We start from the raw sequence: 18,984 nt of genomic DNA on the forward strand, positions 1-18,984 counted from the left end.
TTACTTGAGCTTAGGAGGCAGAGGTTGCAGTGAGCCGAGATTGCACCATTGCACTACAGCCTGGGTGACAAAGTGAGACTCTATCTCCAAAAACAAAACCAAACAAGACAAAACAAGCAGTCTGGCCACCATCTGACAAAGCAGCTGTGCTGCGCTGGGAGGGACCTTTTCTTGTCTGGACTGTTTGGACTCTCCAAAGCCACAAGCTAGAATAGCTAAGTCAACTGAACCACAGAGATAATAGTCATGCTCCCGCTGGGAGCTCGATTCTATCTCAGGCGGACTCTAGCTTTTACTGTTGGCTGGCTGGAATTCCAAGTCAGTGGGTCTTACCTTGTGAGGTGCCGGGGAAGTGGGGCCTGCAGAAAGATGCTGCTTGGCTCCCTGGTTTCAGCCCTCTTCCTAAGGGTATGTGCAGATGGACCTCCTGCCTTGCCAGGGATCGCAGGGTTGGAGTATGTAAAACTGCCAGGTCTCTGCCCGGCGTGGTGGCTCATGCCTGTAATCCCAGCACTTAGGGAGGCCGACACAGGCGGATCATGAGGTCAGGAGATCCAGACCATCCTGGCTAACACAGTGAAACCTCTTCTCTACTAAAAATACAAAAATTAGCTGGGCGTGGTGGCGGGCGCCTGTAGTCCCAGCTACTTGGGAGGCTGAGTCAGCAGAATGGCGTGAACCCGGGAGGCGGAGCTTGCAGTGAGCCCAGATCGCACAACTGCACTCTAGCCTGGGTGACAGAGTGAGACTCTGTTTCAAAAACAAACAAACAAGCAAACTGCTAGGTCTCTGTGTGTGCCCGAGTGGCTGCTCTGCTAAGACTCTGCACAGCTCTGTGTGTTGGACCTAAGGCTCCGGTGGCATGGGCTCACAAGGGGATCTCCTGTTCCATGGGTTGCAAAGACCTGTGCAGAAACGTGGTTTCCCGGGTGGGGTTGCCCAATTCCTCACCGCCTCTCTTGGCTGGAGGTGGGGTTTCATTCTGCTCTGTGCTGCTCCCAGGTGGGCAGTCGCCCCACCCTGCTTTTCTTTGTTTTCTGTGGGTCAAGTTGTTTGCCTGATTAGTCCCAAAGCGAGAACCTGGATATTTCAGTTGAAGGTGTTGTATTCACTCACACCTTTCACTCATTTCCATGAGTGCTGCAGACTGCTGCTGCTTCTAATCCGCCATCTTGGCCATACCTCACAATTGCACATTTCTGAAAAGCTCATGAGTATTCTTGATGCGTTGCAAGGCTAAGAATGATTTCCTAAGTTCCTAGAAAAGGGGAATGATCGCTCACAAAGGGACTGTTAAATTGGAATTTTCCGATGCAATGTGTAATAACATTTGAATCCCCCTCTGCCTTCCAAAATCACTTGAGTTAAAAAAATTTTTTTCCTCCTGTTTGAAATTAATACAACTAGCCTTTAGAGATTTCTGCCTTCTCTTTTTCCCATTTTTTTTTTTTTTTTCCTGCCTCACTTTTTGGGGGAATGACTTTTCCTGATTCCTAGGCTGCTGGACAGATCTTTCCACAAAGGGATTTGGGACATAAGGTAGGTTCCACGGCTGATGGATCGATTTCTTTTTTTGGATGATCGTTGAGTATGAAAACTGAGTTTCCAGCCTGAATGTTTTCCACAATAAACTTCTTCAATCATTGCTTGTGTTTATGAAGGGGTAACTTATTTTTGAGGAAAGTTGCAGAGGCAAATGAAATGTAAGTGGTTATCTGGGAGTGTGGATCCTTTTGAGCTCTTCCCTGATTACTCAAACTTTAAAAGTTCCCATTTTTCATCCCACCATCTAGAGTATGTTTATTTTAGGGTACCAGCATTAAGAGAGAGCAGTAATCATCCCAGGTTTATTTTCTACCACTACATAAGATCAAGACTCCCACAGTAATAAAAGCTTCTGTGTTTCCAACCTTGGCCGATTGTTTCTTGTTCTTTGCTGTCAATACATTACAAATGAAGCAAACTAACATAAGAATCAAAGAAGGTAACTCTGTGTACCAAATGAATTCCTTTTCTTGTCGAGTGGCCTTGCCAACTTTTGAGGCTTTTCCTAAGGTGAGGTTAGGCCTTTGTTTTCTGAAACACTCTTTTTTTTTTCTCTGAGAAGCATTATGCCTGAACCTGTCCTTGCTACTCTTCATTGTTTCTATAGCAACTACAGTGGAAAACTTTAATGGCATCTACAATCCAATGATATTGGGACATCATGATAACCAGCTTATATTGTTACATAGAATATTGATGAGTGACTCTTTCCCTCCTTCCGTTTCAAGGACAAATCAAGACAAAGTAGGCTTAAAACACATGGGGTACCACTGTGTTAAATGTGAGGAAGGACTTGCAGTACAGGAGTGTGTGAATGAATGAGGGAGGTTCTGGACTTGCATTTTTGTGGTGAATATTTTAAAGTAAGATATATCTAACTCCTTTTGATTGGTAGAATCAAATTGCTGACTGAAGGTAAGGTGGTGATTAAGAAATGACTTCTTAATATCTCTGAAACAATAATATCCAGAGCAGGATTTCAGTGTGACATGTTCTTTAGAACATACTTTGTGTTCTCTAGTGTGCTAGGTGCTGTGGGTCATATAAAAGGGATATACGATAGTCCTTGAACTGAAAAAATTCATCTTTAGAGTTCTAAGAAAAAGAGAATGTAAGAATAAAGTTGAGCTTTTAGACCAAATTCAGGTGACAGAGAGGTCTGTTACTGAAGTCATTACTTTATTTATTATTATTATTATTTTTGAGATGGAGTCTTGCTCTGTTGCCCAGGCTGGAGTGCAGTGGCGCAATCTTGGCTCACTGCAAGCTCCGCCTCCCGGGTTCACGCCATTCTCCTGCCTCAGCTTCCTGAGTAGCTGGGACTGCAGGCGCCTGCCACCACGCCCAGCTAATTGTTTGTATTTTTAGTAGAGATGGAGTTTCACCGTGTTAGCCAGGATGGTCTCGATCTCCTGACCTGGTGATCTGCCTGCCTCGGCCTCCCAAAGTGTTGGGATTACAGGTGTAAGCCACTGTGCCCGGCCAAATTACTGTATTGTTATAGGACAGGAAAATAGGTGGAATTGCTTTACATGAAGGCATAAACTGGACCCATTTAATGCATACACTGTCCACTCCTGCCACAGGCTATGGGGTTGGCTAGGTGGGTCCCCTTCTTTTGGGAGCAGTATTGTCCTGTTATTCCAGAGTACGGGGCAAATATTACCATTTTCTATGTGTGGCAAGACATGAAAAAGTCTGGGAAGTACTGCCATAAACAAAGTTATGTGAGACTCTGGAGGTACAGAAGCCCTTGACTGTTGCCCAAGTCTTCCCCACAAACCTAGGGCAAGGATTATATATATCTTTGAAATCCTAAGGGTAGTGTATTGTTCTGGAAACAACAATGAAATGTTTCAAGGAGGAAGGAGTAATCAACTGTATCAAATGAGACTGATAAACCAAGTAAGATTAGGCCGGTGACCTGACCATTGGATTCAGTGACTTGGAGATCACAGTGAAACTTGCTAAGTTGTTTTGGTGAAGTGGTGGGCACAAAAGGTTTGAGGAGTGGATGAAATAGCGAATGGGAAAAGGAGAATTGCAGATAGTGCTATAGATGACTCTTCTGAGGAACTTCGCTATAAAAGGGAGTAGAGAAATGATGCAGCAAATGGATTAGGGTGTCAGGCCAGGAAGTTTTTTTTTTCTCATTTTTTTTAAAGGGCGAAAATATAGCATGCTTGTATGCTAATGTGAATGACTCATTAGAAGGTAAAAACTGATGTGCAGGGGAGAGTGGGAGCATTTGCTGGAAAGTTGTCCCCAAGTAGGTGAGCACAGATAAGATCTAGTGCAGTAATAGAAGCCTTGGCCTTGGACTGGGGCAGAGACCCCTCTGTACTAACAGGAAGGAAGGCAGCAGAGAATATACGTACAGATACAGGTAGGCTGGGAGCTGTAGTAATGGCAACACTGGAGATCCTTTTCTGGTTGCTTCCATTTCTTCATGAAATGAAAGCAAAGTCAGCAGCTGAGAGTGAGGGTGGAAGGAGAGAGAAGAAGCTATTGTCATGTATTCTGTATTTTAGGAGTTTGCTCCATTCATTTTCAGGAGTTCTCTAATCATGACTCCAGCCCTTCAAGTCAAAGTACCTTTATGACCTGGTAAGCACTTCACTTTCCCTTGTCTCCACCAGAGTACAGGCTGTGGATTCTGGGCTGAAAGAATAGCTCATGCCAGACTGCCTCCCCAACTGTAGCTGGTGAGCACCCTCAGTAGTAGATGGAGCTGTCCAAAACAATATAGCAGAGGAAGACATCCTTCTGAGAAACTTATGTGTTTTCCACTGTGCATTGTTTATATATTAAGCATGAGAAACTAGTTACACTATAGAAAATCTGCTTGCCTATGAAGAGAAGAATCAGGAAGATGTACTTTTTCCACAAACTTTATATTTGCAAGAGGACAGGGCATTTTTTTCTAAGTCCTATCATAACATCTACTTTTTGTCAAACAGTGAGAGCCTACGAAATCCATAGTCTTTTTATTTTTTTTTTCTTTTTGAAACGGAGTCTTGCACTGTCACCCAGGCTGGGGTGCAGTGGTGCCATCTCGGCTCACTGCAAGCGCCGCCTCCTGGGTTCATGCCATTCTCCTGCCTCAGCCTCCCAAGTAGCTGGAACTACAGATGCCCGCCACCAAGCAAGACTAATTTTTTTTTTTTTTTTTGTATTTTTAGTAGAGACAGGGTTTCACCATGTTAGCCAGGATGGTCTTGATCTCCTGACCTTGTGATCCACCCACCTCGGCCTCCCAAAGTGCTGGGATTACAGGCATGAGCCACCGCGCCCGGCTGATCCATAGTCTTAGAGTAGGAATGACTGAGTTTCTTGTGATGTTTGAAGGCTCAGATGCTACCTTGACACGGTAGTTGAGGATGCATCAGAATCACTTGGCAGGTTTATTAAAACACAGATTGCTGGGCCTTATCCCCAGAGTTCTAATACTGAATTTGCATTTCTAACAAGTTCCCTGGTGATGCTGTTTCTGGCCCACATTTTGAGAACAACTACCTTAAGGAATTGGCTACCATTTTATTTAAAAAATAACTTAGGTTGCCGGGCACGGTGGCTCATGCCTATAATCCCAGCACTTTGGGAGGCTGAGGCGGGCGGATCACCTGAGGTCGGGAGTTTGAGACCAGCCTGACCAACATGCAGAAACCCCGTCCCTACTAAAAATACAAAAAAATTAGCCAGGCGTGGTGGCGCGTGCCTGTAGTCCCAGCTACTTGGGAGGCTGAGGCAGGAGAAGAGCTTGAACCCGGGAGGCGGAGGTTGTGGTGAGCCGAGATTGCGCCATTGTACTCCGACCTGGGCAATGAGTGTGAAACTCCATCTTAAAAAGAAAAAAAAAAAAGCCAAAAACAAAAAACACCTTAGGTCATATATGTATTAAAAGTATGCAAAAAGTACAGTTTTGTTTCTAGGGAGCTACCTATATAATTCAGTCCTTTGTTTTTGATACTCATGAATTCTCATGAATCCTTCCTAAGGGAAAACTGCATTTTTTCTTCATGCAATGGCATATGTTTAAAATCAGGACTATCAAGTAAAAGCAATACCAGAAAATATTCCTTCCCTTTGTTATTTATGCAATCCAAAGGTCTCTGGTTGCTCAAAATGCAGGAGGTACTTGTGTGGTATTTTTAAACCTTAATAACACATTTTTGGACCAGAATCACACAAGGACAGTATATACCATATCCTTGTTGAAAGAACTTTGGCTAATTGTGTCTGCTAATTAGGAAGTGCTAGAAGGGGGAACCTCAGAATTTTCCATATCCGAAACACTCTCGGTTGAATTGAGAAAAGCAGAATAAGCCTTGAAAGAACAGCTGGAGAGTAACATAGCCCCCGGACTTCTTAGGACATCTGCAGAATAGACTCACAGGCATGGATTCTGGAACTAGACTATACTGGTATAAATCCCAGTTCTATTACTTATTAGCTTGAGCAAATTACTTAACTTTTTTGCAACTCAGTTTTCTTATCTGTAAAATCAAATAATAATAGTGTTTATTTCATAGGAATATTTTGAAGATTTAATGAGTTAGCATGTGGAAAGTGCTTAGAATAGTATTAGGTGCAAAATAAATGTTAAAAAATCTTAGCACCATCCACAAACAAATCTCTCTCTAAAATGGCATACCTTTCAAAAGTGTTACTGAGTCTTACACTGACCAGTTGAAAGTATCAAGCATAGTGAATGTGCCGTAATAATACTGGCTTAATCTGAAAGCCACTGATCTTGTTCTACCTCATAATTTTGGAGGCTTCTTAAGGGATATTTATATAGTTCCTTCAAGCCCTATTTCCCACTGGTCTCGTCTCTCACCACATTGGAGATGCACATATTAATCTCATACCAGACATTTGCCCACATCAGGGTTTTTCAATGTTGGCAAATTTAGGGCTGGATAATTTTTTGGATAAATTACATTGGTAGCGCCTTAGATATTAAAATGTACCTTTTGCACCCATCTATCTGTGCTAGTGGTTTTCATCCAGGGTGACTGCGTCTCAGGGAACGTTTGGCAATGTCTGGAGATGTTTTTGGTTGTCTTAATAAGGGGGAGAGGGGTTGATACTGGCATCTAGTGGGTAGAGGCCAGGGATGCTGTTAAGTATTGTACAATGCACAGGATAAGCTACCACCACAAAATTTTATCCAGCCCTAAATGTGCCAACATTGAGAAAGTCCGATTTGTGCAAATATCTAGTTTGAGATTAATGTGTGAATCTCCAACTTGGTAAGAGCCTAGACCAGTGATGTGCTGGTAGATATTTAACCACATTCTGCCATGCCCCTTCCCCACTGCTATGGTCTAAATGTTCATCTCCCTCAAAATTCATATGTTGAAATCTTTTTTTTTTTTTTGAGACAGTCCTGTTCTGCTGCCCATGCACGATCATAGCTCACTACAGCCTCAGCCTCCTGGGCTCAAACGATTCTCTATCTCAGACTCCCAAGTAGTGGAACTATAGGCGTACACCACCATGCCCAGCTAATTTTTGTAGAAATGGGGTTTCACCATGTTGCCCAGGCTGGTCTCGAACTCATGGCTCAGGCAATCCACCCGCCACAGCCTCCCCAAATGCTGGGATTACAGGCACGAGCCACGCACCTGGCCTGTAACTGTGTAATCTTGGAGGTTACTTAACGTGTGTCTTAGATCCCTGATCTGTAAAATGGGGACAACACTAGCTTACCTTGCAGGGCAGCTATTAGTCTCAAATGAAGTGATATGAGAAGCATGTAGAATAGTGTTTGGTGCATATAAGTGCTCTACAAGTGTTATCATTTTTAAGACTGTTTCTCTGGAGTTGACAATCCTTCAATAGTTCCCTCTGTCTGGAAGGTTCCCCTACTCCCATTTACCAACCAGGCAAACTCCTACTCAGCCATTAGGCCTTAGTCCAGGGGTCTATTTCTCATGAAGCCTTGGATAACCCATTGAAACATAATTCAACTTTTCTTCTTCGGGCCTTGACCTTGACTCTCTCACTGCACTCAGCAACACTGCACTGTACTGTAATCATCTGCTCGCAGGACTAGATTATCTTCCTTGTGGGCAGTGAGCTACTTGAGGGCAGGGCAAGGTTTTTTTTGTTTGTTTTTGTTTTTAATTTCAGGACATAGCACTGTGCCTGATGCAGAGTAGGCAATTAGAAGCAATGAAGGCCGGGCGCGGTGGCTCACGCCTGTAATCCCAGCACTTTGGGAGGCCGAGGCAGGTGGATCACAAGGTCAGGAGATCGAGACCATCCTGGCTAACATGGTGAAACCCCGTCTCTACTAAAAATACAAAAAATTAGCCGGGCATGGCGGCGTGCACCTGCAGTCCCAGCTACTAGGGAGGCTGAGGCAGGATAATGGCGTGAACCCGGGAGGTGGAGCTTGCAGTGAGCCTAGATGGCGCCACTGCACTGCAGCCTGGGCGACAGGGCCAGACTCTGTGGTTTCAGTCCCAAGTTAAAAACTGCTTCCATGCATCTGTGTAACCAACTGTTCCCCTTCATTTTTCCTCCTTGATTGAAAGAAGGGACTGGAGCGAGACCGCCTTAGAATGCCAGTTCCACCACTACCTAGTTGTTCACTTTAGGCAAGTTTTTTTAACTTTTCCAAGGCTGTTACCTCACTGCAGAACTAGGATAACGGTCATCCCTACCTCATAGAGCTGTTATGAAAATGAAATACTCATGCGCTCAATAAATGTCAGCTATAGTAGTCATTTCTACAGATATTCTGCTGAGGACCTTGACGCCCTTTCTAGCCATCTCCCAGTTTCGCACTGTTCCTTCTCCCACGCGCTGTAGTCCACCTCTCACCAGACACAAACTGTCTTTACATCCACACCTCCTGAACCCTGACTTCGGTATAGTTTTAAAATGATTTAAACGGAGGAAAAAAAATTAACTCACTGGAAATCTGAGCAGTTAACCACTAACATTTTAGTATATATTTGTATAGACCTTTTCTTATGCAAATACACACATTTAACCTTTTTTTCCCGAAAGTTCACATTATACAAATTTTATTTTATGACTCGTCCTTGCACTTAACACCGTCTCTCCCCTCCACGTATCTTTGCTGCCTTGAGAACCCCCCTGCCCCGCTGCAGACCCCCACCACTTCCAGCTCCCATCGGTCCGGCCTTCCCGAGGTCCCGGTTCCGGCCCCACCTGCGGGACCCCGGCCGCCCCGCCCCGCCGCGGCCGGCCTCGATCCCTGGCCCCGCACCCCGCGCCTGGCTGCTACCGAGCGCCGTTCGCTCACGGCTCCTCCGTGCGGCCCGCTTCCGGTGGGGCCAGGGCGTCTCCGCCGCGGCTCGGCTCCCGCGCGCTCAGCACCGCCGGCGGCGGCCAGATGCAGGCGGAGCGAGGAGCTCGGGGAGGCCGCGGGCGGCGGCCCGGCCGCGGCCGGCCTGGCGGAGACCGCCACAGCGAGCGGCCCGGGGCCGCAGCGGCGGTAGCCAGAGGCGGCGGCGGGGACGGAGGCGGACGCCGGGGCCGTGGCCGGGGCTTCCGCGGCGCTCGCGGAGGCCGAGGAGGAGGAGGCGCCCCGCGAGGCAGCCGCCGGGAGCCGGGAGGCCGGGGCGCAGGGGCCAGCGCGCCGGTAAGAGGCGACGGCTGGTGGGGCTGGGACCGCGTGTAACTGGGACAAGCCGGGCCGAGGCCGCCAGTCAGGAGCCTCAAGAGAGCGCGCCAGGCGCGCACCAGACGGGCGGCGGCGGCGGCGGCGGCGGCGCCTGCGCGGGACGGGCGGATGGTGGCGGGGGCGCGCCTGGGTGTGCGCTTGGCTCGCCTCGCGGCTTCCGGGCCTGCTGGCGCGAGACGGTGGGGTCGGAGGGTTTCCCAGCCTGCCCCAGGGTCCGGGTTAGGAACCCAGAGGACAAGTCAGTGTGTCGGGGCTGCAGGTCTCGGCGGCCCGTGGGCCGGCTGGGGTGTCTGTAAGATTACCTCTGTGGGACGGAGGCGCGGCCAGGACGTGATCCCTCGGCAGCCTTTACTCTGTGGGCACGCTCCTGTTATTACGAGGGAAGGGATTTTTTGGTCTGTTTTGTTCACTATCTGTGCAATCCCTAGTACACAGCAGGTGCATAATAAAAAGTTTGTTGAATGAAAGAATGATCCCTACCACTGGACTCTAGGGGCGGGACCAGATGCATAGTTCTTTGTACTAGCGTAGTTCTCTTTTATCATACCTATATGTGTGGAAATCAGGGAGCACTGGCCTTTGTCGTTTTGAATTTTCAATTTATAAATGAGCGGTCAAGTTCTGAGTTGTAATAGCAATATCATCGGTCTTATTGACACATTCATAGAAGGAAAGTTTTCGGAGATTGGAGCAGGGGATGATATATATGGGGGCATTAATCATAGGTAAGGGAGTTAGAGGACTGTCTTTTTATGAGCTGTTCTGTTTCCCTAACATCTGTAGGACAAGACCATCTTTATAATCTGCATTCTTATGCACACAGATTTAAAAAATTCTTTTTTGAATGAGGCAAAATTTGCTCTCACTGACGTATTTACAGTATCTCAGGGGCATAGCAGATAAGATATTCCTAAAGAGAGTGGTTGTATACAGCAATACAGAGCTGGAAAAAAGTTATAAAACTTAAATTTAAATGTAACAAACTTAAATCTTGTTAGGATTAAGGTAGGTAATAGGCAAAACTTGAATGAGATATAAAAACATTTTTAGGGTCAGTTTACCTGGTGTAAACTGACAGCAACTAAGGAAATGACAGACTAAGACCAACCTAGTACCCACTATATATCACATTTTGTCCTTATAACTGTATTATATATATGTAATATATATGTAAGTAGAATTATGTAATATAATAGTGTGTAATTGTATATTAAATACAATGTTATATATTATTTATATATACATATATATGTGTATATATATAGTAATCTTTATTTTTACAGATGAATTGACTTGCCTAAGGTTTCACAGCTAGTGGCAGAGCTGGGATTTATATCAAGCTGCCCTTGAGTCAACTGTATTTTATCTCTTACTTTTTTGTGAACCAGTCACCACTTTACTGAGAACAAAGTAGACATTTGTTGGCTGCAGAGATCGTGCCTTAAGAGCAATTGTAGTAATGGTACCTTTGGTATTAACTATGGTGTCTGGCGCACAGGACTTTACTAATAAGCGTCTTTCAGTTGAATTGAGTGAGTGAAGTTGCTTCTGTTTTGTTAATCTCTGTTGAATTAAATTGGGTGAAATGATGATATATCTTTTTTTTTTTTTTTTTTTGAGATGGAGTTTCACTCTTGTCGCCCAGGCTGGAGTGCACTGGCATGATCTTGGCTCACTGCAACCTCTGCCTCCCGGGTTCAAGCAATTCTCCTGCTTCAGCCTCCTGAGTAGCTGGGATTACAGGCATGAGCCCGGCTAATTTTGTATTTTTAGTAGAGATGGGGTTTCACCATGTTGGTCAGGCTGGTCTCGAACTCCTGACCTCAGGTGATCCACTTGCCTCTGCCTCCCACGGTGCTGGGATTACGGGCATGACCCACTGCGCCCGGCCATGATGGTATATCATTAAAGAGAAAGAATAATCCAAGACTTTAAAAAATGTAAGCTAGTATTGTAACACATTCTGTTAAAATTTTAGGCTTTTTCTTTTGTCGAGTTGGTCTTATCCGTTCATCATCATGTTTTCAGCCAAAGCTGGAGGAAGGGATGTTGGGCAGATTGTTTCTTAATTTTGGTTTGGATTGGTCATCTCTAAGTTCCTTCCATTTCTCAGATTCGGAAGTACCGTTTGTATTTAGTCTTGCTAGGACACCATTTTTGGTGCTTAACGATTACATGAGACAAGATTGATTGACTTTGCTGCAGCCTTCTTGTTCTCATATCCCATGGTGCATTTGTGCCCCAAGGAGAGAGTAACTGAAATGATCAGAAGAAAAAAAAATCATAATAGACTCCCAGCCATATGAAGACCAGTTGTCCACCTTCAGAAACCAATTTGTGTACACCTTTGCTTTCTATTTTGGACCATTGCGTATAAATGGAAAACAAAATCAAACTAACCAACTTCTAGATAGCTATGTAATACTCCAAGATAACTTAGTTGAGTACTAAGTTGAGTACATCTCTTAGTCTCTTGCTCCTAAGTCATTCCTTCTGTAAATGATCTGAGCTCTAAGCTCACTGATTATGAGTGATCATAATTATCTTTGCAGAATACTCACTAGAAGCATTATTGTACTAGATACAATGATTAACTTAGAAAAAAAAAAAAAACTGGCTGGGTGTGGTGGCTCACACTTGCAATCCCAGCACTTTGGGAGGCTGAGGTGGGTGGATCACTTGAGTCTGGGAGTTCAAGACCAGACTGGGCAACATAACGATACCCCCATCTCTATAAAAAAGATACAAAAACTGCCGAGCATGGTGGAGTGCGTCTGTAGTCCCTGCTGCAAGGGAGGCTGAAGCAGCAGGAGTGTTTGAGCCCTGGAGGTGGAGGCTGCAGTGAGCTGTGATTGTGCCACTGCACTCCAGCCTGGGCAATAGAGTGAGACTCTGTCTCAACTAACTTGCTAACTAAATGAATAAATAACCCTCCATCACTCCTCCCAGTACTAAAATTGTTTAGTATTTAGCTTTGTGATAGGCTGTTAGCAGAGAGGAAGACAAGGCCTATTGGCAGTCTTTGGCATTTTTTTTCTTTTTTCCTTACTGTAGTAATAACAGTAATTCACATTTGTTGAGTACTTACTGTGAGATGAGACAGCTGAGGCACCGTGAAATAACTCACGGTTAGGAGAGGTGAAATAACTTTTTAATATCACTCAACCAGAAAATTACTGAGCCTCGATTCCACCCCCAGCATTTTCACTCCAGAGCCTGTTCTTTCGACGGCTGCTCTAAACTGCTCCTGGAATGACTTTGAGATTTGAAAAAGGGGTGTGTGGAGGACTGTGGAGTGATTCTTTCACATGCCTGATTGTTTTTTTAAACTGATGTTTTAGTATGGTTATAAGATTTTAAGGTAATATTGGTACCATCTTCAGTTGTTGTGGGTGTTAGCAGACCTTTTCTTTCTTGCTCCATATTTATATTGCAGCTTTTCATATTCCTTTTAAAATGACTTACATTCAATAAAAGATGAGACAGCTGTTTATAGTTGTACTAAAAAGTAGAATCTGGAGGCATTTTATTCTGATCAAACTTCTGCTTTATAAATAAAGCCTGAGTAGTGATTAATACCAGATGCCTTTGACGTTTTCATTTCACTTGGTAAAAGGGAAATCTGTAATTTTCTATTCAAGTTTTATGTGAGCCTGGAGGGAAGAAATGGTGTCAGGTCAGTTACAGGCAGGTGTCTGAGGACTTGCTCCTTCATTGTTGCTCAAAGTAGCCACCAGCAACATGTCAGCCAGCTAGAGACTGAGAACCTGTTAAAGCTCAAACTGAAATCACAGCCTCTAGACTTTATTTTCCTTTTTTTCCAGAAAGCCTGAAGCAAATTTGGTTAGAAACTGAACTGTGCTTAAGTGTCCCAACAGAAGATTGCTTTGAGATTAGCTCTTGGCCGGGCGCGGTGGCTCAAGCCTATAATCCCAGCACTTTGGGAGGCCGAGACGGGCGGATCACGAGGTCAGGAGATCGAGACCATCCTGGCTAACACTGTGAAACCCCGTCTCTACTAAAAAATACAAAAAACTAGCCGGGCGGTGGCGGGCGCCTGTAGTCCCAGCTACTCGGGAGGCTGAGGCAGGAGAATGGCGTAAACCCGGGAGGCGGAGCTTGCAGTGAGCTGAGATCCGGCCACTGCACTCCAGCCCGGGTGACAGAGCGAGACTCCGCCTCAAAAAAAAAAAAAAAAAAAGATTAGCTCTTGGTAATCCCTGAAATTGACCTCTCCTCCTGCTGCAGACCATTGCTCACACACTGTAATTATTTTGGCATCCGTATCCTTGTTAACATACTCTGTTTTTAAGTTGCTTTTCTCACTGACCACTATTTCACTTACATATTTTCAATATCAACACAGACAAGTGAATTTTTTGCTTGTATTCTGCCTAAAAAATTTTTGGGAAACCATGTACAATGTACTTTAAAGTTTACATCTAACACATTTTTATCAGTGGATCAGAGAATTTCAAAACACAACATTTCCAACATATTGTATATTTGACATTTTAAATAAAACTCACACAATTTTTATAAATTGATTTTTTTTTTTTTGTAAAGAAACTGGGTCTCTCTTTGTTGCTCAGACTGGAGTGCAGTAGTGTGAACAGAGCTCACTGCTGCCTTCAGCTGCTGTACTCAAGGGATCCTCCCACCTCAGCCTCCTGAGTAGGTGGGAGTACAGGCGTGAACCACGACGCCCAACTAATATTTTTGTATTTTGTAGAGATGGTCTCGCTGTCTTGTCCAGGCCAGTCTCAAACTCCTGGGCCCAAGGAGTCCTCCTGCCTCAGCCACCCAAAGTGCTGGGGTTACAGATGTGAGTCACCACACTTGGCTATGGGTGGATTTTAAATACTAGAGTGATTTGATATTTGCCTTTATCCATTTAAAAATCACATTAATAAACTCTTCAGGCTGGGTGTGGCGGCTCACGCCTGTAATCCCAGCACTTTGGGAGGCCTTGGTGTGTGGATCATGAGGTCAAGAGATGGAGACCATCCTGGCCAACATGGTGAAACCCTATCTCTACTAAAAATACAAAAGTTAGCTGGGCATGGTGGCACGCACCTGTAGTTCCAGCTACTTGGGAGGCTGAGGTGGGAGAATCGCTTGAACCTGGGAGGTGGAGGTTGCAGTGAGCTGAGATCACACCACTGCACTCCACCCTGGAGACAGAGTGAGACTCTGTCTCAAAACAAAAACAAAACCCAGCTCTTTAGTAGTGTGAAGATTTCCGTTGTTTCTTATTCTTTTTTACTTGTATTTTAATGCCCCATCTCCCCACAGAACCTTATTTAACAGAATATATTTTCATACTTGAAAATCTTTTAGTGGTTACCATTTCATGTTTTCTGTAATAAATGTTGACTTAAAGAATGTTATGTAACTCTACAGGCTTGGGTGCTATTTTTTCTTTTAGACTGAATTAAGCTTACATCGATTAATATATACGGTTATTTTGATTTACAATTTTTTTTTTGAGACGGAGTCTCGCTCTGTCACCCAGGCTGGAGTGCAGTGGCATAATCTCGGCTCACTGCAATCTCCGCCTCCTGGGTTCAAGCAATTCTCCTGCCTCAGCCTCCTGAGTAGCTGGGACTACAGGTGCACGCGGCCACGCCTGGCTAATTTTTTGTATTTTAGTAGAGATGGGGTTTCACCGTATTGCTCAGGCTGATTTTGAACTCCTGAGCTCAGGCCGTCCGCCTGCCTCTGCCTCGTGAAGTGCTAGGATTGCAGGTGTGAGCCACCGTGTCCAGCCTTGCAGTTGTTAAACATAAAGGTAAAACTTCATTGTAAACAAGTCTCATTTTCCCTAATGAGTTTGAGTATCCATGGATGAACATTACTTATTACCTGCATGAGATAGGATTCAGTGTCAATTCTTTTTGAGAAACATTGTTCACATCAATAGGTAGATGGGAATGTTGGGGCTTTGCCATATCAGTGTCACTCAGTTCATTAAATATCTCTACTTATATGCCAAAAAATTATTTTTAGAGTATTTTAAGAATCTGTCAAGTGATCACTGTATTAGGTTCTCCATCACTTTGGTTGAAAGCAAAGAATTGGAACTACCTGATTTGCAAAGTACATTTTACATGTTCTTTAGAATTACACTTCCTCAACATCTATATTTAAAATTGTCCTATTGTTGGGGCTTGGGGAATACAGCCAGATTGAGAATGGCTGAGAAGGAGTTGTGCTGTCTTCAGGTGCGTTCTAGGGTAGACTGCTTTTGGGAAAGACCGTGGATCTTGAATATCTGGAAGTTGATTCCCTGAAAAACATGCTGCTCATATACTCCTTGGAAAATCTTTCTGAACCCCTAGGTATGTGCACACTCTGTTTTGAGGACACATAAGATCATAGCACCTTTGTTTCTTATAAGGTAAGATGGTTCATTGCATGAATTCATTCAGAGCTTTTTTGCTTTCTGGCTATCCATCATTTGCAGAATATGGTTTCCAGGTTTTGTCGTTTTTTTCTTTTTCTTTTTCTTTTTCTTTTTTTTTTTTTGAGACGGAGTCTCACTCTGTCACCCAGGCTGGAGTGCAGTGGCACGATCTCAGCTCACTGCAAGCTCCACCTACCGGGCTCACGCCATTCTCCTGCCTCAGTCTCCCGAGTAGCTGGGACTACAGATGCCCGCCATTGCGTCCGGCTCATTTTTTTTTCTGTATTTTTAATAGAGACGGGGTTTTACCATGTTAGCCAGGATGGTCTGGATCTCCTGACCTTGTGATCCGCCCGCCTCGGCCTCCCAAAGTGCTGGGATTACAGGCGTGAGCCATTGCGCCCGGCCACTTTTGTCATTCTTAATAGTGTTACTGCCTTTGTTTTAAACCGCTGCTAGGATGGGAATAGCTCGCTCATAAATCAATACCACTGGCGTATGTTTTCTGGAAGAGTAGGTACTAAGTCATTGTTGGTTTTCTCATTTTTTTTTTTTCAGAAAAAGCAGTGATTACTTTTTACAGCACTGGGCAAGTGACCTCGAGAGAGGTTCTGTAGGTCATTTGATCCTAACCACACCATAGCATGACTTAACTAGCCTTTTTCTAGAAATTAAGTGGTTGCAAAGGTGTTTTCTATTCAAATGTCACTATTTCCTGATGCACTTTGAAGTATCAAAGGGAGCAATAAAGACCATAGTGACACATAATAATTTCTATTTTATAGAAGCTACTGACTAACTTACTATGGCACTGGATTCTCTTTGAATTTTTTTTTTCTTTTGTTAGAAGCTGTGTGTGTGTGTGTGTGTGTGTGTGTGTGTGTGTGTGTATGTGTATGTTGAGGTGCCAGGAATAAATACTTTAATACTTTTTCTCTTGGATGGAAATAATTAACAGCTTTGTTAGTCTGAAAATTTCTATAAAGGTGTCATGGGGCAGTGCATGGATAATGGTTATGGATAATATTTCACTTTTGAGTGGGTTTTGTCAAAGGATGCTGAAAAGAAATACTAACTGATGTGTGTGTTTTACCTTGGTGCTGCTAGGATGCTGTTGTTATAATTTGACCAGCCTGATTTTGTAAGCCTTAAATTGCTTAAAAGACAATTCCTGTGAAGAACAACACTGCCAAGGATGCTGTTTCCTACCACCCATATCACATCATTGGTGTGTGTGCAAATAGAGCAACAATCAAAAAATATATAGGAGATTGATAGAATGCATTTCCTGTTGTAAAAACTTAATTCTACCTTTGAGTCCTCCTGCCTTTAAGGACTGATACAAATCTGTCTGATCCATATATCTTTAGTACCAAGTCAAACTTACATTGAGGTATAGCAAACATTTTAATATTAATCTAAGCAGGCCGGGCGTGGTGGCTCATGCCCATAATCTCAGTACTTTGGGAGACCAAGGCGGGCAGATCACCTGAGGTCAGGAGTTCGAGAGCAGCCTCACCAATATGATGAAACCCTGTCACTATTAGAAATACAAAAATTAGCTAGGCCTGGTGGCAGGCGCCTGTAATCCTAGCTACTCGGGAGGCTGAGACAGGAGAATCACTTGAACCCAGGAGGTGGAGGTTGCAGTGAGCCGAGATGGCACCATTGCACTCCAGCCTAGGCAACAAGAGCAAAACTCTGTCTCAAAAAGACAAATTAACCTAAGCAAAGCATAATTGGGATAATAGGCTGTTACAAAAAATCTCATATGTATTCTTTTGGATTATCATTATCAGTGTTGTGATTCTTATATTTCTGTATTTAACTGTGTCAGGTTACTGACATCGAGAGTTTGTTAGTAGATGTATATTCTGTGAAACAAATACAGTTATCTATTTTGGATTTCTATAATTTCTGGCTTGAAAGGACCATTCACAGTTACATTTGGGGAAAATTAAAAAATATTTAGGCCAGGTATAGTGGCTTATACCTGTAATCCCAGCACTTTGGGAGGGTGAGGTGGGAGGATTGCTTAAGGCCAGGAGTTCAAGACCAGCCTGGGCAACAAAGCAAGATCCCTGTCAACAACAACAACAAAAAATTTAACCAGGCATGGTGGTGCACGCCTGTATTCCCACCTACTCAGGAGGCCGAGGCAGGAAGATTTTTAACCCAGGAGTTGGAGGTTGCAGTGAGCTATGATCACACCACTGCTCTCCAGCCTGGGTGACAGCTGAGACTGTCTCAACAAAATCCCCCAAGCCAGGCCGGGCATGGTGGCTCATGCCTGTAATCCCAGCATTTTGGGAGGCTGAGGCAGGCGGATCACGAGGTCAGCCTAACACGGTGAAACCTCATCTCTACTAAAAATACAAAAAAATTAGCCGGGCGAGGTGGCGGGCACCTATAGTCCCAGCTCGGGAGGCTGAGGCAGGAGAATGATGTGAACCCGGGAGGCGGAGCTTGCAGTGAGGCGAGATCACGCCACTGTACTCCAGCCTGGGTGACACAGAGCGAGACTCTGTCTCAAAACAAAACAAAACGAAAGAAAAAAACCCCCAAAACCTAGTATTCTCAAAGAGTTTCATGCAATGTGAATTTTATTTACATAGTGGATTTGGAATTCATAGTTCTTTTTTTGAGATGAAGTCTCACTCTGTCACCCAGCTGGAGTGCAGTGGCGCGATCTTAGCTCCCTGCAACCTCTGCCTCCCGGGTTCAAGAGATTCTCCTGCCTCAGCCTCCTGAGTAGCTGGGATTATAGACATGTGCCACCATGCCTGGCTAATTTTTGTAGTTTTAGTAGAGATGGGGTTGTACCATGTTGGCCAGGCTGGTCTCGAACTCCTGACCTCAAGTGATCTGCCTGCCTCGGCCTCCCAAAGTGCTGGGATTACAGGTGTGAGCCACCATGCCCAGTTGGGAATTTATAGTTCTATTGTGAATCTAGAGTTCACATTCTTGTGAGCTGGCTTCATGATATTGAGGACTAGAATGTTTCAACATCATTTTTTCCTTTTACTACAAGGTTGATAATAAAATAGAGTGTCTCTGTTCAATATTTGGGCTAATTAAAGATTAGTCTTGGCCGGGCGCGTTGGCTCAAGCCTGTAATCCCAGCACTTTGGGAGGCCGAGACGGGCGGATCACGAGGTCGGGAGATCGAGACCATCCTGGCTAACACGGTGAAACCCCGTCTCTACTAAAAAAAATACAAAAACTAGCCGGGCGAGGTGGTGGGCGCCTGTAGTCCCAGCTCCTCGGGAGGCTGAGGCAGGAGAATGGCGTGAACCCGGGAGGCGGAGCTTGCAGTGAGCTGAGATCCGGCCACTGCACTACAGCCCGGGCGACAGAGCGAGACTCCGTC

The 18,984-nt window shown here is 44.6% G+C and overlaps 2 protein-coding genes across 2 annotated transcripts in view; one reads left to right on the forward strand and one right to left on the reverse strand.

Moving 5' to 3' along the window:
* Window positions 1-18,984, reverse strand: part of CHRM5 (cholinergic receptor muscarinic 5) — a 99,630-nt gene that overhangs the window by 17,257 nt on the left and 63,389 nt on the right. Inside the window, exon 2 of the mRNA XM_023230216.2 lies at window positions 952-1,258. The gene's annotated coding sequence lies outside the window, so the exon portion shown is untranslated. The remainder of the gene's footprint in view (window positions 1-951; window positions 1,259-18,984) is intronic.
* AVEN (apoptosis and caspase activation inhibitor) overlaps window positions 8,764-18,984 on the forward strand; it is a 186,726-nt gene continuing 176,505 nt past the window's right edge. Inside the window, exon 1 of the mRNA XM_023230218.2 lies at window positions 8,764-9,166. Coding sequence (XP_023085986.1) covers window positions 8,918-9,166 — 249 coding nt within the window. The 5' untranslated portion in view covers window positions 8,764-8,917. The remainder of the gene's footprint in view (window positions 9,167-18,984) is intronic.

The sequence above is a fragment of the Piliocolobus tephrosceles genome, chromosome 6 (assembly GCF_002776525.5).
Source record: "Piliocolobus tephrosceles isolate RC106 chromosome 6, ASM277652v3, whole genome shotgun sequence".
Taxonomy (NCBI): Eukaryota; Metazoa; Chordata; class Mammalia; order Primates; family Cercopithecidae; genus Piliocolobus; species Piliocolobus tephrosceles.